The sequence below is a fragment of the Panthera onca genome, chromosome C1 (assembly GCF_046562875.1).
Source record: "Panthera onca isolate mPanOnc1 chromosome C1, mPanOnc1 haplotype 2, whole genome shotgun sequence".
Classification (NCBI taxonomy): domain Eukaryota; kingdom Metazoa; phylum Chordata; class Mammalia; order Carnivora; family Felidae; genus Panthera; species Panthera onca.
The window spans coordinates 213,480,995-213,506,944 of NC_138346.1; the positions used below are offsets into that span (position 1 = coordinate 213,480,995).

General features: G+C 50.5%; 2 protein-coding genes across 10 annotated transcripts; one reads left to right on the plus strand and one right to left on the minus strand.

Moving 5' to 3' along the window:
* MASP2 (MBL associated serine protease 2) lies at nucleotides 1–13,376 on the plus strand. 2 transcript variants are annotated; one of them, XM_060622598.2, is made up of 11 exons: nucleotides 1–130; nucleotides 236–467; nucleotides 655–832; nucleotides 1,539–1,670; nucleotides 3,604–3,800; nucleotides 3,874–4,021; nucleotides 7,067–7,185; nucleotides 8,827–8,905; nucleotides 10,645–10,779; nucleotides 11,281–11,355; nucleotides 12,613–13,376. In XM_060622598.2, the coding sequence occupies exons 1-11, from the start codon at nucleotides 84–86 to the stop codon at nucleotides 13,374–13,376; spliced, it is 2,106 nt and encodes a 701-aa protein (XP_060478581.2). In that variant the 5' UTR covers nucleotides 1–83. The 2 variants fall into 2 exon arrangements, with proteins under 2 accessions (XP_060478581.2, XP_078308557.1); XM_078452431.1 differs by lacking the exons at nucleotides 3,604–3,800; nucleotides 3,874–4,021; nucleotides 7,067–7,185; ... (2 more) ...; nucleotides 11,281–11,355; nucleotides 12,613–13,376 and adding an exon at nucleotides 2,300–2,425 and having other exon boundaries at nucleotides 2–130.
* TARDBP (TAR DNA binding protein) lies at nucleotides 11,004–24,329 on the minus strand. 8 transcript variants are annotated; one of them, XR_009607189.3, is made up of 8 exons: nucleotides 24,016–24,328; nucleotides 22,801–23,052; nucleotides 20,737–20,900; nucleotides 19,430–19,570; nucleotides 18,473–18,643; nucleotides 17,968–18,094; nucleotides 16,861–17,000; nucleotides 11,004–16,128 (listed from the first exon to the last, which is right to left on the minus strand). XR_009607189.3 is itself a non-coding variant. In XM_078452435.2 (8 exons), the coding sequence occupies exons 2-7, from the start codon at nucleotides 23,036–23,038 to the stop codon at nucleotides 16,863–16,865; spliced, it is 909 nt and encodes a 302-aa protein (XP_078308561.1). In that variant the 5' UTR covers nucleotides 23,039–23,052; nucleotides 24,016–24,329; the 3' UTR covers nucleotides 11,004–15,072; nucleotides 16,861–16,862. The 8 variants fall into 8 exon arrangements, 5 of the variants coding, with proteins under 5 accessions (XP_078308561.1, XP_078308560.1, XP_078308559.1 ...); XM_078452435.2 differs by having other exon boundaries at nucleotides 11,004–15,072; nucleotides 16,861–16,930; nucleotides 24,016–24,329; XM_078452434.2 differs by having other exon boundaries at nucleotides 16,861–16,930.
* Nucleotides 24,330–25,950: the final 1,621 nt, after the last annotated feature.

Sequence of the window (25,950 nt, forward strand, 5' to 3'; positions counted from 1 at the left end):
CACGGGGTCAATTCCCAGAATCCCAGGGTCAGGGAGGCTGGGGGCAGGGCTGGGCACTGGACAAACAGATCAAAGGTGAGACCATGAGGCTCCAGATACGGCCTGGTCAGCTGGATGGGTGCACGATGAGGTGAGTGGACCACCGCGCCCCCCCCCCCCACCAGCCTCCCCCGCAGGGGCGAGGGGTGAGGACAGGCCTCCGGGCCCTCACCCACCCCCGTGCCGCCGCCCTCAGGCTGCTGCTGATCTTCCTGGGCCTGCTGTGGGGCTCGGCAGCCGCACCCCAGGGCCCGCAGTGGCCCGAGCCCGTGTTCGGGCGCCTGGCATCTCCTGGCTTCCCCGGGGAGTATGGCAACAACCAGGACCAGCGCTGGACCCTGAGGGCTCCCCCCGGCTACCGCCTGGGCCTCTACTTCACCCATTTCCACCTGGAGCTCTCCTACCTCTGCGAGTATGACTTTGTCAAGGTGCCGATGGAGTGGGGGGGTGACCCGGACCCTCTCGGGGGCTGGGGGCTCCCGACGAAGGGGCCCCGCGGGGGGGGGGGGGGGCTGGGCAGGGACACGTGGGAGCGGGGTCTGGCCTCCGAGGGAGGGAAGGAGGGACGGCGGGCCTTGCGTCTTGCCCTCCCTCCCTGTGACCCCGACCCTACAGCTGAGCTCAGGGACCAAGGTGCTGGCCACGCTGTGCGGGCAGGAGAGCACAGACACGGAGCGGGCCCCCGGCAACGACACTTTCTACTCGCCGGCCTCCAGCCTGGATGTCACCTTCCACTCCGACTACTCCAACGAGAAGCCCTTCACGGGCTTTGAGGCCTTCTATGCGGCAGAGGGTGAGCCGAGAGGAGGTGGGGGCGGGGGAGGGCCCATCTGCGGGCCGGGGGCGACTCTGTCTTGGGCCAGGCCAGCTCTCCCTTCAGCCTCACCTCCCCGAGGCTGGATTCCTGCCAAGCCAGCGGGAGAGAAGTCCGCAGCCCAGTCCGACACCATCCCCGGTGCAAATATCGGTCACAGCCATGCCTTCCGCCCTCCGACTGAGCCTGACGGGGCGGAGCCAGGGACATGCCCACAGCCCCCCCTGTGGTGCAAGGGCCAGGGAGCCCACTTACCCCGCCGAGAACGGACGGCCCGGCACACTGTACTTGTGCGTGGGCCTCGAGCCTGACCCTTGATTTCACACAGCGGCTCCGGGGTGGGGGGGCCCGCTGTGTGACCTTGGGCAAGTGGCTCAACCTCTCTGTGCTCCTCAGGAGGGTGCAGCGGGGTTTGGCGGAATCTGCTCGGTGGGTTCGACCGATCACCCGCTAGCTGGGTGACTCGGAGCAGGACGCTTCACCTGTCCCTGGTTTGGAGAAGGTGGTGCTGACCTCTACCTCCAAGCGTCCCGGGGACGTTACGGTGCCCCTGGGGCTAGAACATGCTTGGCCGGGCACCAGCCTCTTTGGGACATGAGGAGACTCCTCTCGGCTCAGCCGCGAGGCCCCAGATCGGCCTCCTCTCCTTCCCTCTGACCACCCGCCTGGACCGCTCCTCCCCCAGACATCGACGAGTGCCAGGTGCCCCCAGGAGAGGCGCCTCCTTGCGACCACCACTGCCACAACCACCTGGGTGGCTTCTACTGCTCCTGCCGCGCGGGCTACGTTCTCCACCGCAACAAGCGCACCTGCTCAGGTGAGCTGTGGCCGTGGGGGCGGGGCGGACACGGCGCCCAGCCCAGCCCCCACCTTAGCCCAGGATACAGCCAGCTCCTCAAGGCCATAGCCGCTCTGCCCAGGGCTCCGGAGGGACCCCTGGCCTTGGCCCACTGGGCACTTCTCCTGGCAGGCCGCCGGCCCACCTTTGATCTTCTGTCCCCTCCTGCCGTGTGTCCCATCCACTCACATTCCCTCTGCCCTCGGCTTGGCCATCGGTCCTGAGCCCGTTCCCGTAAATCGCATGTGTTAGGCCCCCACCGTGTATCCCGTCTGGGCTCCAGGCACCCCCCGCCCCCATTCAGCCGCCCTGGGCCCCCAGATGGGAAGAGTGGGGGACGCGGGCCTGGCTCACACAAGCTTCCCTGCACAAAACTTCCCAGTGTGGACAGGGCGTGCTCAAAGCGGCTGGTTCCCAGCAGGCCAGCCCCTTCGGCCTCTGCTGCCCGCCCCCTCTGAACTCCTGCCAGGCGCCAGGTGGCCAGACGGCAGGAAACCCGGGGGTGTCCTGGCGAGAGGGCGGCCCCCAGCCTCAGTGCTGACCCCGCCTCCCCCTGCTCAGTGTCTCTCTCCCAGTGTCTCTCCCTGTCTCTCTGTTCTCTCTTCCAGAGCAGAGCCCCTAGCCTCACCTCCGGCTCCGGTCTGGGTCGGGCCGAGATTGCTGCAGCCCCCCCGACCGCCCCATCCCCGGACCTAACAATAAACCTGCCTCCACCTCTACCTTCTGCTTCGTGTCTCTTGGGGGGCCCTGTGGGGAGAGGGCCGTGGTGTGCACCCTGGCCGCCTCCCCTCTCTCCCTACCCTCATCAAGGCCTGGAGGCACCTCGGTCAGTGGGAGTCCCCTCCACGGGCCACGGGCCTCTTTGCTAGAAAGGCTTACTCAGCAGCCTCCAATCCATTTGGAAGATGGGGCACTGAGGCCCAGAGAGGGGCGAGGGCTGGCCTGAGTTCACACAGGGAAACCGAGCTCTCTCTACGCCCCACTAGGTCCCCAGGGGCTGAGCTGGGAGCATCCTGAGACCAGCTCCTGTTCAGAGGATGGCTCCTGTCCCACGTGTGCTGGGCTGGGGGAGCCTGACCCCGAGCAGAGAGGCCCGGCGAGATTGTGTTGATGGGGGGTCTGGTCCCCCACACCCAGGGGCTGTTCCCTCTGCCCCTGGGGAGCAGCCACACAGAGGAAGGAAGGCCGTGCTGGGACTCCTCAGTTCTGGAAATCTCCCGGCTCGAATGCCCACACCCCCTGTCTACAGCCTGGGGCAGGGGTGGTCGGACACCTCCCATGGCTGGTATAGACGCTCCCTCAGCAAGTGCACAATCAGCTGGCCCAGTGGGGAAAGGGCACCAGACACGCTTGATCAGTGTGAACTTGAACTTGCCTCAACCAACCCCTGGGGCAGAGCCCAGGCCCAGGGTGGGAGGGGAAGTGGACAAGAGAAGGCCCCGCTGTTCTCCGTGGGGAACCAGGGAAGGCTGGACTGCTCCGGGCCGGGTGCGGGCGGGAGCCCCGTGGTGGATGAACTTGGGAGTTGCTGGGGTCAGGGGTAGATAAGGAAGGGATCCCTCACCGCCCCCCCGTCTCCGCCCCCCTCTGTCCCCCCCCAACCCCGCCGGTGACCTCGCTCACTTCTTTACCCACCCCCCCCCCCCGGGGTTGTGACTCTGGCCCAGGAGCCCCAGGGGTGTGAGTGGGGCCTGGAGGATGTACATCCGGGTGTCACCTGTTTCAGCCAAAGCCAGGAAGCCCGAGAAACTCCAGATTGTCCCTTCACCACTGGGGCGGGGTGTTCGGTCTGAGGAGGTGTCTGTGGGGCGGGCCTGCGCGGGGCCCCCAGGCCGGACCGCAGTGAGGACAGCCGGACGGGGCGGAGCCAGGCTGCCTGCGGCCCGGCTCACAGGAACACCCCCTCTCTCAGCCCTGTGTTCAGGTCAGGTCTTCACCGGCCGGTCGGGGGTGCTCAGCAGCCCTGAATACCCACAGCCGTACCCCAAACTGTCCAGTTGCTCCTACGGCATCCACCTGGAGGAGGGGTTCAGCATCATCCTGGACTTCGTGGGGTCCTTCGACGTGGAGACGCACCCTGAAGCCCTGTGCCCCTACGACTCCCTCAAGGTCAGGTTCCCGGGATGTGGAGCTCATCTGGCTCTGGCGGGTCCTGAGGTGACAGGGCCCTTTCTGCCTTCAGATTCAAACAGACAAAGAGGAGTATGGCCCATTTTGCGGGACGACGTTGCCCAGCAGGATTGAAACAAAAAGCAACGCGGTGACCGTCACCTTTGTCACGGATCAGTCGGGGGACCACACGGGCTGGAAGATCCACTACACCAGCACAGGTGAGGGCCAGTGGGTCTCAGATCCCAGCAGGAAGCTGTTTCGGGAGAGTCAAGGAGCCACACGGGATGGGACTTTTCCTAGCTGGGCCTGGGAAGTGTAGGGGGAGAAAAAGTTTTCCTCGACCCTCTTAGGGTCCCTGGCTGGGTCTGAAAAGTAAACTGATAAAGACAGATCAACAGGAGAAACACGTCCAGATTTATTTCACGTAAGTTCTACAGGGGAGACGTCATAAGGAAAGAAAGACCCAAAGAAACAGGCCTGTGTACTTTTGTGCCGGGTTTGCAGAAAGGTGGATGGATGGTCACGGGGAAAAAAATGACACGTTAAGGTCAGTGTGGTAGACGCGGTGGGGGGTGGGGTGCCAGGAGGAGGACTCAGTGAAAGCCTGTTTATTTGGATTCTTCTTGGCTCCCTTTGTCTTTAGAGATAAGGATGCTCCTTCCCTCCTGGCACAAGGAGGGCACCTGTCACATGACAGTACATGAGGGTCTTCTGACTGTGACAATGACAAAGGGCCGGGGAGCAGAGGTCTGAGGGATCTCCCTGTTTCTGTTTTCTCAAACTCCTTCAGTTTAAGAAGATATTCAACATGCCAAGGTGCTGTAGTTTGGGATAGTATGTCCCAAATTCCACCAGAAGACAAAGCAGGCTTGGGGGGCGGGGGATGGCCTGTGAGAGACAATGGTACCCCAAGAGGAAATGCCATCCGCCCACGTGTCCATCCCTCTCCTCACCCCTCCTCCTGTCCCTCCCTCTTCCATCCACCCAACCAGCCCTCCTTCCTCTGTAAGAGAGGAAAAAATAATTCCCTCCTAAATCCTTAGCTGGGACCAAAAGACAGATTAACAAGAGAAAATCAGACAAGTTTGTTAAGAGGTACGTCTCATGCACACGTGGGAGATTACCCAGGGGAGAATGGGGACTTAGAACTCAGGCTTCGATTACCATGTTCAGCTAAAGACAAAAGAGAGGGGGGTGGGGAGCCAGTTACGGGCAGGTGACATGACCAGGAGAAGTATGGTAAATGAAAGTAAGGTCCGTAATACAGATTTAAGACCCTGCCTTCTCCGGTGATGAGTTTTCTAGTGACGTATTCATCCTTCTTCTAGGGCAGAGAGGGGGACACGCTTACAAAATGGACGTGTCTTTTGTCAACCTAAAGGTCCCTGACAAAAGCAAAACTTCGACTCTGTTCTCAGAGCCTCTCCTGTGTCTGCAATGTCTGGAAATAACCAGCTCAAAACAATCCTTATGCTAAAGAGTCATATTTTGGGGTGCCCTATTGCACCACCCCTCACATCCAGCCATCAAAACCAGAAAACAAGATCCCACTGAGTGAATGTGAAGATCTAATTGGTTTCATTAAATGATGCATGATTTGGGCAGCATCCCATCTACCAAGTGGAGGGGAGCTCTGAAGGGGGGCGTGCAAACATGGAGGGTTTTCCTAGGAAGAAAGAGGGGGCAAGACAGTTATAAGCAAAAGAAAAGAAAGGATTGTTCCAGGCAAGATCACCTTCTCTTAGGGGAAAGAGTATGTCTCCCTCCTTCCCTCCAACCTTAGTGCCTGCCTTCCTTCCATCCATCCATCCATCCATCCATCTTTCTATCCATCCATCCATCCATCCATCCATCCATCTTTCTATCCATCCATCCATCCATCCATCCATCCATCTTTTTATCCATCCATCCATCCTTCTCTCCACCCACCCACCCATCCAGGAAATCAGAGTGCAGGCTTTGATGTCAGGCTGCCTAGGTGTGTGTCCAGGCACGAACCTGTTGCCTGGCTATGTGACACCGAACCTCTCACGTAACTTTTCTGAGCCGTAATGTCCCAGTCGTCCCAATTAAGCACAATGTCTCCTTCGAAAGGTGTTCCTTCCTGGGCTGATGCAGGGAAGGCGCTGAGCACAGGGTGTGGCTCAGAGGAAGTGATAATTGGGATTATGGGGATTGGAGTCATTTTTTAAACGAGGAAACTGGATTAGAAAAGATTGACCCTTGGGCCACCTCGGTTAGAAATGTGGGAAGGGGCGAGACTGGTTGGGAGGAGGGAGGCCGGAACTAGGAGACCGATTCGTTTGTCCCCGGTTCATTCATTCTCCTGTAGGTCAGAGTAATAACACATCTTCAACGGAAGTGCTGCTTTCAGAGCAACTCAAAGGGGGAGTCAGGTTTGCCGGGCTGGTGGGTGAAGGGCCAAGGCTGAGCGGAGCAGGGCTCTGGCCTGGGTGCAGGGCAGCCACCAGGGCTGTCCCTGGAGACAGGGGAGGGGTGGGGGTGGGGGTGGGCCGGGCAGGGGGCGCTGGTGGGCAGGGCTCTGGGACAGCAGGGGACTGAGAGCCACCCCAGGGCACGGAGACCCGCTGCTGGGGGGACTTAGCAAACCACTGGCGTGGCAGAGGGGAAGCGGAGGGTGACACCAGGCTGGGGTTTGGGGGCCGGAGTGGAAGGCAGTGTCCCCGGGGGCCTGAGCGCTGTGAGCACGTGCTGGCGAGGGGGAAGCACAGGCTCCCTGAGCGCCGGTGGGGATCGGAACCCCAGGTGTCTCCGGGCTGTTGTGGGCGGTCACCCGCACCCACTCTGGCCCAGCGCTCAGCAAGGCACTAGCCTTTACATCCGGCCCTCACGACCCCCAGAGGAATCGGAGGCCCAGAGAGGCTAAGAGTAATTGCTGCGAATGCGGGTCTAGCTCTTTTCCTCCAAGCGACACTCTCTTGGTTTGCGGCAGGGACTGTAAGGTCCCCGGGGGCAGAGCAGACGCCCCCCCGGGTGCCCGGCTCGGCAACGCCGCTTTCCGGGAGACCCAGGCGCGGCTACTAATCCCGATCGGTGCAATACGCGCCCCACAGGGTCATCTGGCCTCTGGTTTGAACTCGGAAGCGGTCTGCCCCACTTGTGGCGAGCTCTCTCTGTGTGTTAAGTGTTCCGGCTATAAAATCAAGACCTGGAAATGGCTGCATTCAGACTGGCCTTCGAGAGGCCGCATCAAAACCCCTAAACCCGGTTTCCAACCCCCCCCCCCCCCCCCCCCCGCGCAGCTCGGCCTTGCCCTGGTCCGGTGGCTCCACCTAATGGCCGCCTCGCGCCTGTGCAAGCCCAGTACGTCCTGAAAGACCGCTTCGCCGTCTTCTGCGAGACTGGGTACGAGCTCCTGCAGGTAAGTGAGCACAGAGCTCCAAGCGCAGCGGGATCATGACCGGTTTTTACGTGGCTACATATTCGTAGCGGCAGATGGGTGCAAGTGGAAAACTAGCTGTGGTCAGCATGGGGCTTTCTTCGGCCCACGATTAGCCACTAACATTCAAAGAGATAAACTGGCCTAGAAGAGAGAGGTCTATGGAGAATTCTTTCGTTCTTTATGCAAAAAGCTCTAAGGGGCACCTGGGGCGGCTCAGTTAAGCCCCGGCTTGTTGATTTCGGTTCAGGCGGTGATCTCACGGTTTCTGGGTTTGAGCCCCACAGCGGGCTCCATGCTGAGCATGCTTGGGTTTCTCTCTCTCCCTCTCTGTCTCTGCCCCTCCCACCCTCTCTCTCAAAATAAGCAAAATAAACTTTTAAAAAAAGAAAGAAAGAAAAGAAGCCCTTTTCTTCTCCGAAGCTGGTGATTAAAAGGGATTTTTTTCCCTGTTCACATCCTATAAGGCAGCTCGAGGGGCCCGGGCTGCCACCTGGCATTAAATTAGGCCCCGCCCCCGGGCACGTGACGACCTTTCCGTGCCACAAGTCCCGGGCGCACCAAAGATTAAACGGCACTAGGAAAGGGTACATTCTGCAAAGTTATAAATAGTGACCTCTGTGAAGGGTGAGGGAGGATAATTTTTTTAAAAAATGCTTACTGTGTTGCTTCAGGGGCACAGGTAAGAGATTAACACGTCCTCTTTATGTTCTTCAAAATTGTCACTGAATCCCAGCGGTACAAAGTAATAACAGGGAAACGATAGCTAGCTATTCAGTCCAGTCCTGCGGAGGAGTGAGTCCAAAACGAAGCAAAACAAAACCCGGCACTTTTCCCACCTTGCAAAGTTCCCGGCCAGGGTCTTGGCCCGCAGCTCCTTGGACTGCAAACCTCTTCAGTTTCTGCTGGGGGGTGGCTGGGGGGGGTGGGGTGGGGTGGGGTGGGGGAGGTGGAAGAGAAAAAGAACGAACAACAAACCCTCCTGCTTCCTTGAAAGCATAAAGGCTTCTTCTGCTCTGCCCAAGTGATCTTTCACTTCCAACTTTAAAATAACGTTTCAGTAAGTCAGACACGTTCTCTGCAAACCATTCTAGCAATCACTGAGAACGCACAGGCGAGGCCTAGGAAAGTATTTTTAGTAACTGTCCCCCCCCCCCCCCCCCCCCCCCCCCAGCTGATGGCCACAAGGCTAGAAAACTCCGCGCACATTCGCTCCACGCGGGAGCCGGCTGGCCTTCCCCAAAGTTTGGCCACCGCCCTTTGGCCCTTTACGTAAAGAACTGGTGAAAAAGCGGCAGGCACTGGACGTGTTGTGTTCCCGGACTGCAGTGGGGAGCGAAAAGTGTTCCGCGGTTGCCGCAGAGGTCACCATTTGATCCCTGCAGCGCCAACACCTCTCTTAGGGAGAGGTCTGCGGCATCGGCGACACAACGGGCAGAGCTGTCGGCCGCCAGCGCGCATGGGCACCGAGGCAGAGTCGGGGGTGTGGCCGGTCACGTGGGTGCGGCACCCCCTGAACCCCCCCCCCACCCCCCCACCCAGGCACTGCTGCGGGAGCGGAGCTTCGGGGAGTGGGGTCCCGATACAAACGAGTAACGCAACCCTTTCCGGCTTCTTCTTTAGGGTCGTCTGCCCCTCAAGTCATTTGCTGCCGTGTGCCAGAAAGACGGATCCTGGGACAAGCCGACGCCGCAGTGCAGCAGTAAGGCCCCGGGACCCCAGATCCCCGCGCGGCTTGTGCCGCCCGTGCCTGCTTCCGGTCTCTTCTGAAATGGTCCGCTTCTCGGGGACCGGGTTCCAAACCTGCTCCTCCTCGCCGGCCTCTCCGGGCGCTCTTACAGGTTAAACGGGAACCAAGCCACTAGGAAAAGTATCGCCTTTGGACGAGCGTAATCTTTAAAACTGTTTTTTCCAAGTATGAAATCTCCGTGCGGGATGGGAAAGAGAAAATGGCACTTTAAGGCCCGCGATCCCGCTGTTAGAACACGCCCGCGGTCACACACGCTCTCACACGTGTGCACAGGTACAGGCCACCATATTGTAGGGACGGGGGTCACTGCGCGGACACATACACACCAGACTGGAGCGAGGGTGTCCTTACCAGCCTGCGAGTTAAGAATCACATCGTAAGTTGTTTTCCCAACGATAAAATGCAAGTTAAGTCGAAAAACTAAGTTTACAGACACCTACAGCGAGAGCCTCTTTTGCCCCCAACTACCCCTGCGAGTTTGGAGGTCCGTGCCTTCACGTGCTTTAGCTCCCGTGCTGCGTGTGTATCCTAACGTATCTCGCCAGTCCACACTCTTCAAGCAAAAGGAGACTCGGTCTGATGGCACGGATTCCCCCGTGTTGTCGGGCTCTCTTTCCACGTCCACCCAAGGGTCAGGAGAATCACGCCCTCGTTAGTGGCTGCGTGGCCCCCCCGCCACGGCATGTGTGCTGTCCCCAGGTCTTTCCGAATACATCCACTGCTGTGGGTAGCGCCCCTGTAAATGTATTTGTGCGTATTTTGTGCAAGGGTTCCCACAGAATCCACAGGCAATTGAAACACTTTCACTTCATGGCTTCGGCCCCACCACCGAGACTACCAATGCTTAGTTCCAAAGCAGGAGAGCCGGCACCACGGGAGCGTTGGGAGCTGGGAGTCCGGTCCGAACCCCAGCGCGGCCACTTTAATGAAGCCAGGTAGCCGTGGGCACCTCTCTGCGGAGAATCAGAGCAGCACTCGGCACAGAACCAGGCTCACGGCTATTAGGTTGCCATCTCAGTGTAAGCTCTGAATATTCGGAGAAAGAACATCGAGTGAGTGTCGAGTGTCGGGTTTTCGACCTCCTTGCGTGAAGCAGGGCTTCTGGCCTGCTATCACTTCATCCCCCAACCTGGGTAGATCGTTCACACTCGTGTCCTAACGGGTGAACATTCTAATGCAAATTCAAGGTACTAGGACTTCCAGATCTCCTAAAAAGTTAATTTGGGACAAGGAGCCTTAGCACAAACCAAGTCCTCCGTCGCACTGTTGACTCTCGGGGCCAAACTGCAAACGGAGTACTGCTCTCCAGGGACGCGTGGGCGGTGCCCCGTTCTTCCTTCCTTGAGGCCCTTTTGCCCCAGAACTTTCCGTCATAAGTTAGGGCACGGGCACGAAGGAGTCCCAGGTGGCTTCAAACCCCTTCCTTCTGGAAAGCACCGTGCCGCTCCCACCCCAGGGGCCTCACCGCAATCCAGCCGTTCGGGTCGGAACGGGAGGAAGGCGATGCTCTACGATCACAGTAAGGCCGACCTCTCCATTTTCAGGGAAGAAGGTCGGCGTTGTTCCCACACAGGGGGAGCTTCGGGCTACAGCGCCCGGCAGCACGGGCACCTGCCCGTCTGGCCTTTCACGGTCAGCGCTGGACACGAATCAGGTTAGTGCGACCTGACTCCTCCCTCTCCCTTGACCAGTTGTGGACTGCGGCCCGCCGGAAGACCTACCCAACGGCCAAGTGCAGTACATCACAGGTCCTGAAGTGACCACATACAAGGCGGAGATTCAATACCGCTGTAACGAGATCTTCTACACGATGAGATCGGAGGATGGTAAGCAAACTGCTCCAAGTTGGGGGTGAGTGATTTGGAACCTAAACCCTCAGGATCCGAAGATAAACTTCAGCCAACATTTTTGGCCAAGGCTGCAGGGAAGATTAAAAGGCACTACTCCCACCCGCTAAGTGAAGTATTACAGCTCAAGTGACTTTAATGTCAATTTGCGAGAATCTGAAAACAGATCTTATCTAGTAAATGACTACTACAAACACACAATATATTCCAAATGGTTTAATTTAACAAGTCAAAACCTTATCATTAAGCACTTGAGATCTTGATACATATTCAAGTTACACATCTAAAAGGTTTCCACTTTGCAAGCAAACATGGTTAATGCAGAGACCTCCTATTTATGAAATCATGTAAAATGGTTATTCAGACACCTCTCTTTCCCGGTGATGCTCCAGAATCAACATTCTTCAAGGGGCTATTCAAGCAAATGACAACCACCTTCTCCGTGCAGTTAAACATTTTTGCTTTTCCAATGATTTGCAGGTAAATATGTGTGTGGGGCTGATGGATTCTGGACGAGCTCCAAAGGAGAAAAATCGCTCCCGGTCTGTGAGCCTGGTAATGGATACATTTACACAAGAGACGCGTAATTGATGGAAAGTACAGCTGGGCGGGAGGCGAGCGAGCTCTAGCTGGTGTTGGGCAGAAACGGAACCTCAGCACTTGGCTCTTACACCAAGTTATTATTTCCAGATAATACGTTCTCACTCTCCCCTTTCCATGCGGAGGGGCTGCGAGGTGCCGACTGCACGTCAGTCATTGATTATTTTTGACTTCACAACTAGGCGAGCGTAAAAAATTAAACCATTTTCAGAATTATCTTGAACCATTTTCATTTATAAACACAAGTCCTGCTGTGGAGTTAACTTTTTCTTCTCTGTAAAACTATTAAAACCCAAAGCTAATAACTCATTTCCCTAAGCAACTGTTTTCAACGACATCTAGTTTTTAAACATTAATGCAATCTGCCTTTTGAACAGTACCCCCCCAAAAAATTTTTTTTTGCCACAATTGGCTCTGAAGATGTAGTTGAGTACAGCATTAAAAAAAAAATCAGAAAGGTAATAATGTATTCATTACTCCTGCGTTATCTGGCTTAAATTAGTTTTCTTAAAAAAACTACATCTCAGCTGACACAACATTTGTACGTTTTAGTGCAAGTATTCTGCCACAACAGGAGACATATTTGCTACATTAATGAGTGTATTTAGTTAGCAATACACACAGGGAAATTTAGTTTGGAAGAACCAACTAGACTAAAATAGTAATTTCCGAACCTGAAGGTTCCTGGCTACAACTGCCAACATTCTGATTTGCAAAACGTTTCAATGTTCAAAGGCGAAAGTGATTTTGCAAATCCTGCAACAGTGACCTTAGTTCCTGCTTTCCCAGAACTACAGGGTAAATACCCCATTTTACAAGCAGGAAAACAGAAGCAATGAAAAGGTTATTTCCTCTCACTGGACTTGTAATCACATCACCCCAGTACATCAGCCCAGACAATTCCTGTCTGCCCTATTAATACTCCCTATCGTGTAGGCCAAATTATTTCAGCAGAACAAATTAGTTTCTAAAAGCTAATTTTCATACACCTCATTTTCTGAGGAGCTAACGCCAATACCAAAAGGTTTCCTCAGGTTTGAACTGTGCCGTTTTAAAGCAGTCTCACTTGCCTGTGTGGGTGGACACCCACCAATTCACCCGATGATATTTTTGGATGATATTAAATAGATACAATTCCAAAGTGGGGATGATTATGGAAAAAACCACCACTGGGTTTCTGTAAAGGCTCTACGTGTCTGCTTCTTTCCCCAGTTTGTGGACTATCAACTCGCACCGTAAGAGGGCGTATATACGGAGGGCAGAACGCAAAGCCTGGCGATTTTCCCTGGCAAGTCCTATTACTAGGTCGAACTACGGCAGCAGGCGCACTCCTACAGGACAACTGGATCCTCACAGCTGCTCACGCCGTATATGAGCAAAAAGAAGATGCCGCCTCCTTAGAGATCAGAATGGGTGCCCTGAAGAGACTGTCAGCTCATTATACACAAGCCCGGGCCGAGGCCATTTTTATACACGAAGGCTATACTCACGATGCCGGCTTTGATAACGACATAGCACTGATTAAGTTGAAGAACAGAGTTGTAATCGATAGCAACATCCTGCCTATCTGTTTGCCACGAAAAGAAGCCGAATCCTTCATGAGGACAAATGACATCGGAACCGTGTCTGGCTGGGGATTAACCCAAAGGGGTTTTCTTGCCAGAAGTCTAATGTTTGTTGACATTCCAACTGTCGATCATCAGAAATGTGCCGCTGCGTACGAAAAGCAGCCCTATCCAGGGGGAAGGGTGACAGAAAACATGCTTTGCGCTGGCTTAGAAGGCGGGGGCAAGGACAGCTGCAAAGGGGACAGTGGAGGGGCACTAGTGTTTCTAGATAACGAGACACAGACATGGTTTGTGGGAGGAATAGTGTCCTGGGGTTCCATGAATTGTGGGGAAGCAAACCAGTATGGGGTCTACACAAAAGTTGTTAACTATATTCCCTGGATCAAGAACATAATTAATAACTTTTAATTCGTTGCGTCTTCGATCAGAAAAGGATTCTTTATTTTTAGAAACCCCTTTAAAAGACCGTAGCAGCAACGTGACCCGAGAGACATTAACATGGCAGTTACTGCCCTACCGCCAAAACCAGAAGCAAACTGCGGGGAAGAAGGCCACCACAGGTGCCCCTCCCTTGGGGCTTCTCACCGCTTCCTGCTGGATTCGAGGGGACACAGGCAAGTGAGATCACCTGTGCCAATCCCACAGGAAACCACCAGTTAAATCTGCATTTCATGACTCACAAAGTCCAGTATCTGCAGCAGATCTCTGCATTTCTATAAACTGCCCGTTCATGTTCTCTGACAACTCTTCCATTGTCTGGGGACTTGTTCTTGATCTCTAACAGAGCTTTATATATTACAGCAGTACTGGTTCAGGGATAACCTTGAATCGTGATTTTGTAGATAAAATGGAAACATCAATACTTCAGGTTAGGTACTGACTGATTCCCATGTGCAAAACCAATGCCATCAACTGGTGAGAGGTAATTTTTCACTTATCCAACTGGCAGACAAGAAAAACACAGAACAGCACTATTTCACATTGTCAAAGACAACACAGGTTTTTCTAAAGGACAACTTGGCAAGGTATCCGAAAAGCCCCGAAAGCATGCAGTCTTTGACCCAGTAACGCCAACGCTAAGAATTTAATTCAGCTGTGAGGATGTTCCCGGCACTTGGAAATAATAACCTAAATAATGTTCAAATTCAGAAGACAGCTGAATCAAATGTGGCAATTCCTTAAGAAGAAATACGACATCAGAGCTAAGTGGCGATAGCACAGATAAGTCTGTAGTTGTTTTTTTTAATTCTCACAATGAACACGAAAATCCTTGGGCATACTTAAAACAACAGATCACAAATCACAAGAGCTGAGTATAGAACTCATACACAATGAAGAGCTACTCTCCTGGCACTCAACAACAGATTATTCCAATTATCACATACATCTTTGGAATTATCAAGCGGTTAAGATACTTTCCCTAAGGACACACTTTAAGCTCAGCTAACCTTAAAGACCTCAGGTCATTTCGGCTGGCTATTCCTCCTTAAAGTTTTAACAGCTAACATTTAACAAAGAGTTTCATTCTAGCCAAATATTTACCACTCATGCAAAAATTCATTTTGAGTTTCTGCCTGATTCCTCTTGTGCATATTAAAGGGGAACTTCTTGAGACTCTTCCAAAGTAACTTTCCATCACCTTTGTCACATATAAAAAAGAAATTGAATTTTTCCAGTAAGACTCCAGACACTAAACTGTGGTGGCAACAAATTTTTTATTCAACCGGTTCAAAAAAGTTTTAAGAATGAATGCATTGAGATGACCAAATAAGACTTTTAATTTTAAAAACAAATCTTTGCCAAATAGTTTTACTTCTAGACTTCATTTTTTTCTTTCTTTCTTTTTTTTTAACTTTAAGGGTAGAATTAAATACCCACAGCTACTAGTACCACAAACATTGTTAACAGAAGGCTGCTGCACATTGAAAGCCTTCTAAGACCGGAAACTAGATTCACAACAAGTCAAGTAAGGGATTAAAACCATGCCATTGACAAGTGAACTTACCCCTGGGCTCCTTGAAGGCTTGTCAGTTTAGTCTTTGGAGGTCCCCGAATACCATTTTAAGTGTTACCATGTTACTGCTGCTGAGTAACAGTGCAAGGGCTAAAATGCAAAATTCAGATGGTACAGGGTTTGGAAATCATGCAATTGAGATGCAGAAAAAAATTAAAACAATGCAAGATCCTTTTACAGAGGAAACTGAGTAACGAAACAACGTGGCGATCACAAGTCTAAAGGACGACTTCATTTCTAAAAGCTTAAAACACGTAACTTGAAAAATGACAAACCTAGTTACCATCATCTAATTAGATAAGGGCATCAGGTAAACTACCGACACAAAAATGTTAACATTCTTCCATCAGAAAACAAGCTCAACTCTCACAGCAGTTACATAAAAAGTACAACAGAGAATCATAGATTATTGCTTTTACATACTGCACAATGCGCCGTGAGAGTCTGATCTGAGTTTTCTGTAAACGATTTCACTCAACGTTACTCTATTCCCCCACCTGTGGAGGACAAAGCCCATTTCCCTTAACACTTTCAGACAGACATCCCACCCTGCTAGTTCTTAAAGCTATCAGGCTTTGTAATGGATTTCAGGCACAAGATAAATTTGTGGTTTCTTCTACTTTATCCCTACTGCAATTAATTCCACTTTTCAAATCCCAAACTAGAAAGGTGCTGAAATGCCCTCCTTTCCAACTGCTATGCTTTGCTACAAAGCATTTGAAAATAATCAACGTTGTTTTTCCCACTCCCCCCAAATAAGAATATTTTTAGAAGGCATGATTCCCAATGGAGATTTATACAGGCCATGTAAATAGAACATCACCCAAATGCACAGAGGCACTAATAAAAAAACTGGAGGGTACTGCTTACCATTTTAGGTGCGGTCACCCAGACTTATTAAAAACTAGGTTTAAAAAGAAAAAAAAAAAAAACTTTTCACTTTGGACAATGCAAGAACAAATAGCAATTAAGTCTGGGTATCAGGTGTCAATGCATGACAGGTGATGAATCCATTTGACTTGAGACAACTTTTCAAATAAGTTTATTTGAAGCAAAATAAACTACTGCCAAGAAACTTTATGAAAGTTCCATCTCAAAAGGGTCAAAAAAGGGGAATTAACTGCTATGAATTCTTTGCATTCAGGGCTGCAAAACAAAGACACATATTATTTAAATCAGTTTTATTTAAGAATTTCCAACATTGACAACTCTTATAAAAAGCATCCAAGCACGGGACACAGAACTGCATCAAACAGCATTCTTATGGGTAGCTGACAGACATTAGAACTTCCACCCTTCGTGGCGACACCCCGAGCTCACTGGTGAACTCTGCTTCCCAGTACTCCTGCAAAGCACACCACAAGCTCAGCCCATGTTCTCAACCCACCAGCTTCAGTTCACAGGACCACACTTACAGATCAGGAACAGAAGAGAACACACACCATACAGCATTCACAGCAGTTGACAAAAGGGGAGGGGAAATACAAGTATCGTTTCACTTAACACATCCAACTAACGGGGTTATCTAAGAACAAAACTCACTTAAAGTCTTCCAACAGATGTGGATGTCCTTTGAATGCAAAAACATTCGTACGTTATTTGCTATCATTGCTCTCTGCACACTCTCGCACCAAAGCCACAGGATTGAGAGACACATCTCGCCAAGTTAAAAAATATCCATTATGCACCACCAAGTCTCTGCACGCGCTCTCTCCTTTCCTCGCTCATACTAGCCTTTCATGCCTCGGCACCACCATCAATCCCACACAAGGTTTCAAAAGTTCAAACAGCCTTCTGGTTCCATATCACAGCCTTGCGTTCATAGCGTTGATACGACTCCATGAAATAAAGAGTAGCGGATAAAAATGGGACACCCACCGTCAAAGACGCAGCCTGTGCAGTGTGATGACGAAGTCTTGAATGAGAGAGCATGTAGACGGAAGTATTCCTATGGCAGAATATTTACAGCACTACTTTCAGTGAAGTGCTTCTTCCATAAACATTTGAAATGAGATGAACTGCAGAGATTAAATGAAGGCTTCATATTGTACTTTTGCACATGAAGGGAGACAAGTGTTAAAAAAAACAAAAACGAAAACAAAAGAACCAAACACTGACACCATGATCTCCAAAAAAGGAGATTTTCCTACGGAAAAAAATTCATATGGTGGGGTTCAAATTAAAACTAGGAGAAAAGAATGTAGTTCTAATCAATGGTTTCCATTTTGAACATGCAAAGAATTCACTTGACAAGTCCAGGGATAAAATATTACAGGAGAAACCTTTTGATATCAATTGTAGTGTGTTGGGTTTTTTGTTTTTTGTTTTTTTTTTTTAACCAATCAGGCAAACAGCAGTTCACTTTCAAACACTCAATATTTCAACCCTTTATGTAACAAAACTTATAAAATTCCTTTAGCTTTTCCTCTTTTTCTAAAGAAAAATGTCAAAAATACTGCTGAATATACTCCACACTGAACAGACCAATTCTGAAAATTCTCAGTACATATGTATTTTACAATATACTTACCATGTGTTTAGAAAAATTTGAATTCCCACCAGTCTATACCAACCCCACCGTCTACATTCCCCAGCCAGAAGATTTAGAATCCATGCTTGAGCCAAAGCCTCCATTAAAACCGCTGCCTGACCCTGCATTTGATGCGGATCCCCAACCGATCGCTGCACCTGAATTAGAACCACTATAGGAGTTATTTCCAGAACCAAAGGCCTGATTTGGCTCCCTCTGCATGTTGCCTTGGCTTTGGTTATTACCCGATGGGCCTGACTGGTTCTGCTGACTGGCTAACATGCCCATCATGCCCCAGCTGCTCTGCAGTGCCGCCTGGGCAGCTGCCATCATTGCCGGATTAATGCTAAAAGCGCCAAAGTTCATCCCCCCACCCATATTACTACCTTGATTGTTTCCCAAACCAGCTCCACCCCCTCGACTGTTACCAAAACCACCCTGATTCCCAAAGCCACCTGGATTACCACCAAATCTTCCACTTCTTTCTAACTGTCTATTGCTATTGTGCTTAGGTTCAGCATTGGATATATGGACGCTGATTCCTTTAATGATCAAGTCCTCTCCACAAAGAGACTGGGCAACCTATAAGAAATAGGGGATGTAAATAAAGGAAATTAAACCATTGACTCATGCACCAGAGTAGCAATCAAACTTAGATTTCAAGCCAGTGTCTACGCGGGAGGAAAAATAAGCTCATTTCATTTAAACCCGTAAAATGGACTTTAGCTGTAGTAACAGCAGCACGGACTTTTTCAGCTTATTTTCAAAAGATAGAAAACACTCCCACTTAAGTGCCACATCCTGAAAAAATACCTAAAGGGTTTATGACGACTATCTAGACCCATACATATCCCAAAGCTTACAAGGTGAGAAAGCTCAGCTGAGGACGGCAATCAGCGGGATGGGAAATCTTCGCGACAAATTACCCAGTCAGAGGACTATCATTAAAGAGAAAAGTACCTGATCGTCTGCAAACGTAACGAAGGCAAAAGCCCTGAACGGTTTGGGAATGAAGACGTCTACCACTTCTCCATACTGGCAAAAAAACTGCTGCAGCTCATCGGCGGTCATGTCCTCTGTACAGCGCCCAACGAACACCTTCCTGCTTCTCAAAGGCTCATCTGGGCTTTGCTGGTCAAATCGAAAGGAAAGAAAAACATGAGAAATATTTTATGAGCTATGAAAGAGCATTATGATAGAGGATGTAACGACAGCGATCTGCCTCTTATATGCGATTAGTCATTAAAAAGGAGATACATTCTTCTGTATTAGCACTTCTCTTTAATGCTTCAGCGAAGAGTAACATTTTATTTTTTAAAGATTTTATTTTTAAGTAATCGCTACACCCAACACGAGGCCCAGATGCACAACCCGAAGATCCAGAGTTGCACGCTCTACGGACTGAGCCGGCTAGGTGCCTCCGAAGTCTTAAGGTTTCAAGTTCAAGAAGGTTTATTTAGATTAAGGAAAGTCAATGACTGAGGAACGCCCTGGCAAAGATGGTAACTCTCCAAGTAAGTCTTGCTTGCTAGGAACAAATTAAATTAGGCCTTTGTGACAAGATTAATGTGTTCTCACTGTCTTTGTGCTTTAACACGTAACCACGTAAGAAACTGTTCACTCACCAGAAATAACAAAGAAAAAAAAAAAAGAATAAAACGAACGAAGTTTTAGTAAGAGAGGTAATAAACTAAGTATTTCAAACAAACATAAAACATTCAGCATGCGTTAAGGTCCTAAGGCTTTAACGAGACAAAATGTTTCAGGAATATACCCGCCCCTACCTTTTCCAAGTACATTTACTATTTTTCTACAGTGTCTTCTAACAGAGTTTTGTCAAAATTTGACAAAAATTCCCAAGGCAGAGGAAATTCCCAAAGCAAAATTCCCAAAGCAGAGGAAAAAAGAGTAAAGTACCTTAGAATTAGGAAGTTTACAGTCACACCATCGTCCGTCTATCATATGTCGCTGTGACATTACTTTCACCTGGGTTTCATATTCCGTAAAACGAACAAAACCAAACCCCTTTGAATGACCAGTTTTAAGATCTTTCTTGACCTAGGGGGGAAAAAAAAAAAATCACTGAAATTTACTAAAATCTCACACACTCACACACTCCCAAATCAGAGTTCCTTGGTTAATTTGAATGGCTTCACTCGGATGGAGTTGCTTAATTAAAATTTAAACCAAGTTATTCTTGAAGTAAAAACAACAGGAGAGTAAATGTTGAATCCAGATCATGTTAATAATCATGTTATGAAACAGAATTTTAACAACTTGGTTTACAATGCAAAGATAAATTAGATGTAACATTTACATTTTTTTTAAACTACTTATTTTTGAGAGAGAGAGAGAGAGAGAGGAAGAGAGAGAACACGTGCCTGCACAGAGAGTGGGAGAGGGGCAGAGAGAGAGAGAGAGGGAGACAGAGGATTTGAAGCCAGCTCTGTCCTGACAGCGAGAGAACGATGCAGGGCTCAAACTCACGAACAGTGAAATCATGACCTGAGCTGAAGTCAGATGCCTAACCAACTAAGTCACCTAGGCACCCCTCTAATGTTTACATTCTTAAATTGGAAAAACAGGAAATAAGTGTTTTTATCTTTCTTTAAAAGTTATTTATTTTAGTAATCTCTACACCCAACATGGGACTTGAACTCACGACATGGAAATCAAGAGCTGCACGCTCCTCCAACTGAGCCAGCCAGGTGGCTCCCCCTTTTAAAAAAAAATGGGTGTTTTTTTTAGGGACCCAGGGTGGCTCAATTGGTTGCCTGGCTTTTGATTTCAGTTTAGATCATGATCTCAGGGTCCTGAGTTTAACCCCTGCATCAGGGTCCACACCTGCGTGAGGTTCTCTCTCCCTCTCTTTCCCTCCCCTACTCACGCTCTCTTCTCAAAGTAAATAAACTTAAAAAAAAAGTTTTTTTTTAAATCTCCCAACAATCTAAGTTAATATAGAATATATGCATAAAGGGAAAGAGTATAACCCAAATTTTTTAAGTGAGCTCTAGACGCAACACGGGGCTTGACATCAAGAGTCACACACTCCACCAACTAACCCCGCCAGGCACCCGAACCATTTCGGCATCCCCTATGCATACATGTAACAAATGTTAAAGATACTATCTGCTGAACATGAAGGGCAGTGTCACTAAACTGCAGGAATTCGGGGAAAAGAATTCACTGGAGAAGAAAAACTGTCAAATGAAATCAAAGTTCACCTGAACCATAAGAACCTCTCCAAAGGTACTAAAATACTCTTTTAGATCCTGTTCAGTCGTTTTCCACGGGAGACCCAACACTATTAAATCAGATGTTTTCTGGACCGCTCTTTTCACTTTCACTGCTGAAGAAGCATCCGTCTCGTCCATTTTTCTTTTGTTATCTGAACAAAATGAGCAGAAATCTCTCAGTGAACTCCCCATTTAACACTTCTTAGGACATATTAACTCCCACACCTAACAACGGCAAGCAAAAAGATTCTAAGAATAAGATACTGAAAACTTTTGGCAAGGAGTGACATCAGCTCTCCAAGACAGAAGGAGGGACTGAATAAGTGGCTGAAGGGCTTTTCTGGTGCGAATGCAGGGACTCCCTCCCACCTCTGGTTTTGCAGGATCTCAAGATTACCATGGTTTGTTCTCTCCTCTCAAAAGGCACATCAAAACAAAACTAATTCTACTTCATTTTGGACTTTAAAACACATTAAGAAGGAAAAAAAAAACAGGTTAAAAAACAGTGCTGTGATATCTTTATGCCTACTAAACATATCTGCTTACCTTAATGCCTATCAGTTAAAAGTTACGGACCAAAACACAATCAACTTTTATCTCCAGCTGTAGATTTTAAGGGTAATTTCAATTTTCTTTTTCTTTCTTTTATAAACTTTCAACAGTGAACTCACATTGATTTTGTAACAGAAACCAAAATCTTAGGTTATTTTTCAAGACCAGTATTTGGGGGGCACCTGGGCGGCTCAGTCGGTTAGGCGTCTGGCTTTGGCTCAGGTCATGCTCTCAGTTTGTGAGTTAGAGCCACATGTTGTCAGGCTCTGTGCTGACAGCTTGGAGCCTGCTTCTGGGATTGTGTCTCCCTCTCTGCCTCTCCCCCACTCTCGCTCTTGCTCTCTCAAAAATAAACTGACATTAAAGCAAACAAAAATCCTCAGTATTCAGAAGAGGAAAGGAACTAAGTGAGATTTTCAGAAAGACTATTTTTTAGAGCAGCTTCAGGTTCCCAGCAAAATTGGAAGGATGGCAGAGACTTCCCACCCCCTTTTCCTTCACACATGGATAGCTTCTCCCCATTATCAATAACCCCCCAAACCAGTATGGGACATTTGTTACAACCGATGAACCTGTACTGACACGTTATCATCTAAATGGCATTTTATTTTTTTAATGTTTGTTTATTTTGAGAGCGAGCATGGGGAGGGGAGAGGGCGGGAGGGCGTATCTCAAGCAGGCTCCTCACTGTCTGCGCAGAGCCCTACACGAGGCTCGATCTTGAGAACTGCAATATGATGACCTGAGCCAAAATCAAGAACTTAACCAATTGAGCCACCCAGGTGCCCTTACGTGACATTTTACATTTGGGTAAATATTAATCTATAGCCAATGGCTCGAAAAACAGCATACGAAAAACAAAAAACAAAAAAAACCCCAAGTTGCTGTTAAAAATGTTCTCAAAGTGGAAGTCAAAGTCTTGCATACTAATGAAAAATGATACTTTGTTGGTATCGCGTTTTAACAAAACAGATCAACTACAGCAAATTCCTTCTGCTGAAATGTACCTACTTCCTTGGCACCATTCCTTCATATTTCCTTTTTTTAGATTTAGAACATCAGTGATAAGGGGCCGTGAGAATAAGACCAAAATCCCAAATTATAGTTGCACTAATTCAGATTTGGGTTACAGCAATCGATTTAAGGGGCAAAAACATCAGATTAACTGAATGACTCATGGAAGCCTGCAAGGACCAAAAACCAAAGCAAAACATCAGGCCACCTGAAAAGAATCTATTTACAAGAGGCTGATTACTGCAAAGCATTCTCAGCGGTTCCTTAAATTTGGCATTAACTTGGCAGCATCTGTTCACATAATACATAGTCTTCTCTCAAAAAAATTCTGTATTTCCAACTTTCACTAATTAGGACTAGCAGCTAACAGCAACGTTTAGAGAAATACTTGGGTTATAGGAGACGTTTCGCCGTGAAACGAGGCCATGATCGGACTTAGAATGAGAAACAAACGCTTGAGCGTTGCAAAGCCAAACGGCAACGAACCTTTGGGATAGTTGACAACATATACCAGATTTCCCCAGCCGGCTTCGGGGGCGTGCAGAATTCCTTCCACCAACCGGACGCCTCTCATACACTGAGACACCGGATTCCTGTAGCGCAGCCCACAGGCCCCTGGAAACTGGGCTGTCACCGTGGACAGCAGCACCGTCCCGTCGTCTTCTGAGGGTATTTCAATGGGCTCGTCGTTCTCATCTTCGGTTACCCGAATATATTCAGACATCTTCTCTTAGTTTTCTTAAAGGAAAAAGAACCATTAATGACCGACACCCGAGTCAGAGTAATTGTTTCCTTATCATCACCTGGTTACCACCACCACCACGTCCACGTTCCGGGGACATCTCTGCTGTTTGTTTGGGCTCTTACACGTGCGGGTTACCACCGAAACGAGGCAAAGGCAAGGCCAGTGACTCCTAACAAAACACGATGCCTTGCGATTTCAGTCCTGCTATAAACACTTGCCGCGTGCCTACTAGGCATCAGATGCTCAACTGAAAACAGTCGCAGGTGGCAAGGTGGTTACTGGGGGCGGGGGAACATCCGGAGAGGATACCAAACAGTTATTTATTACGACCTTGATATACGCTGCCAGAAAGAAGTAAATAATCATCCTGGGGGCTGAGACGTGTGTGGGAATGAAAGCTGATGTCCCTAAGAACCAGATGCAGAAGCTGTGTCTTGAGAAATAGCAGCAGCGAGCCAGGTGAAGAGAGCAGGAAGAAAAGTTCCTCCCTGTTCCTCCCTGTGGGACTTCCGGGGGCTCCCCACACTCGGGCGAGGACAGCGACAACAGGTCCTTCGCGACGCGGGCCGCCACCTCCCACAAGCCAGCGCGTGGCGGCCGAGGGAGGGGTTTTTCGGCGCGGCCCGAGGACCAGACGCAGGGGCACAGGGCCCAGGCTGGCGGCGTCCCCCGGCGTGCGAAGCGCCGAAAGCACAGAGCCCTGCCAGGGCCCGGAAGCGCCGCCCCGGGCTGCACGGCACCGCAGGCCCAGCGTCCCGGCTTCGGCGCCGGCTGCCACCCAGCGCCAGGCCCCTAACGTCGCGCCCGCGCGAGCCCGCTCGGGCAGGACCAGGCGGACCCGGCCCCACGGCTCCCTTCCCGGGGCGGGGGCGGAAGCCGCTGCGTCCGCCTCGGGCCGCGGCGTGCGGAGGCCGAGACCCCCAGGGCGTCCTCGGTGAGAAGCGGCCGCGACTCACCCGTGAGGCCGCTGCTAGGAAGCCCGACAGGGAACCCGAAGCAGCGACGGTTCCAGGAGCAGCCCAGCTACCGCTTCGCTCCCACAAAATGGCGCTAGGGCCGCCTCCTCCCCCCGCCGGCCGTCGTCCTCTCCCACCGGCTCCCCGTCGGGAGGGGAAGGACGCCGCACCGAGGCACAACGACCTTCTCCCCAGAGCGGCACGGCTCCCTTCCGGGAGGCTGAGCAAGCAGAACGGACTTAAAGGCGACAGTAAAACCAGCACCTGAGCCTGAAAGGCTAAAAGTTGACAAAAATATGGAGGCGTAGGCTGCTAGCTCCCCCCACGTAGCGTAACAAATGGCTTCGCCCGGCCAACCGTCGGCCCCGGGTCTCGGCCGAGCTCGCGCACTTTGAAAGTGCGCGAGACTAGCGCAGGGGCAGGGCTAGGAGTGGCGGGGCGGGGCCGGGAGACGCCAGGTGGGGCGGGGCGGGGCGGGGCGGGGCCAGACCGGAGCTGGGAGCTGGATCCCCGGTCCGGTTGACCTTCTGGAGGCCTGAGCGAGCCCGGGAGCCCAGCCCCCTTTGTCTATAAAGCCAGCCGAGTGCATCCGCTCCTCCCTCCCCTAGCCGATCTCCACACCTGAAAAGAATGACCTTGTTTGAAATAGTCAAATGATGGAGCCTACTATGTGCCAGGAGTTTTCCACGTACTCACATATCCGATTGCCCCTGCAGTCTTGTGTGTGGTAGGTACTATTGATTCTATTCGCCTGTGCCGATGAGGAGGAAACTGAGGCACAGAGAAATTAACTGTCTTGCATAAAGTCCCTCGGGTGGTAAATGGTGGACCTGGGGTTTGAACTCTAACCCTAATGCTAAAATATTCCAGCTCCAGGCCTCTGATGATAATACTGTACTTTGTCTACATTAGGACACACCTTGCCCAAGCTCACAGGGCCAGTAACTGGTGGAACCGGGATTTGAACCCAGGCAGTCTGGCTCCGGGCTGGAGGAGCTCCACTGCCACCCCCTTGAAGCTTCCTAGGGAGTAAATGTCAAGACCTGCCAGTCCTGATGCCTGCTGTTCATATTAATCAGATTATGTGTGAATCAATTCGCAGGGATAAGGGAAGAGAGGGTGGGGGCAGACAGACACCCAGAGGCGGCCTTACACACAGGACGGCAGAGCTGGGCATGTGGCTCCTGATGGTCACTAACGTTTTGCAGCACTAGATAAAGCGCAGAGGCCTGAGTCATCTAAACTCATCCACCCAGCCATTTGGGGAGAGAAGTTAGTTTTATTATTCCCATTTTGCAGAAGAAGAAACTGAGGCTCGGAGGCCACGTGACTTGCCTGAGGTCACACACTTGCCCATATATGTCATCCAGGCCGTAAATTGCTCTCCCCCGTTCTGTCAGACCCTGAAGCTGTGTTCCATCCTCCAGCCTGGCCCACTCTCCGTGCCGTGATTGAGACTGAGGCATTTAGTGTGGGCAGCCCTGTGGGCCCTGGATGCCAGCCATAGGTGGGTGGAGCAGGGTGTGCAGAAACCGGAGAAAAGTCAAGCAGGGACAAAACCACAAAAGCCGTCCCTCCCCCCAGAAGTTTCGCGGCCAGTTGAGAAGACCAGTGAACACCGTCTTGAAGAGGGCAAATGCTCCTTCAGGAAGAGAATCGATAAGGCCAGAGGGAGGCTGGACAGCGTGGAATCCTTCTGCTCTTAATTGCAATTCGTCTCCGGGCTTCAGCTTTACAGCGATGATCATATCAAACGTTCTACTTGTTTGAAATGTGTGTGTGTGTGTGTGTGTTTTATTTTATTTTATTAATTTAGTCTGAGAGAGTGTGGGAGGGGCAGAGAGAGAGGGAGAGGGAGAAGCCCAAGCAGGCTCCAGCACCATCAGTGCGGGGCCCGACGTGGGGTTTGAACTCATCAACCATGGGATCATGACC

Bases quoted from the DNA above. Each gene is read 5' to 3' on its own strand.
- MASP2 (XM_060622598.2), top strand. From the start codon at position 84: ATGAGGCTCCAGATACGGCCTGGTCAGCTGGATGGGTGCACGATGAG. The intron at 131-235 runs GTGAGTGGACCA...CGCCGCCCTCAG, and splicing joins CTGGATGGGTGCACGATGAG to GCTGCTGCTGATCTTCCTGG. The intron at 11,356-12,612 runs GTAATGGATACA...TTCTTTCCCCAG, and splicing joins GCTCCCGGTCTGTGAGCCTG to TTTGTGGACTATCAACTCGC.
- TARDBP (XM_060622599.3), bottom strand. From the start codon at position 23,038: ATGTCTGAATATATTCGGGTAACCGAAGATGAGAACGACGAGCCCATT. The intron at 20,901-22,800 runs GTTCGTTGCCGT...CATTTTGTTCAG, and splicing joins TGTTGTCAACTATCCCAAAG to ATAACAAAAGAAAAATGGAC. The intron at 18,644-19,429 runs GTACTTTACTCT...CGATTTGACCAG, and splicing joins GTAAACTTCCTAATTCTAAG to CAAAGCCCAGATGAGCCTTT.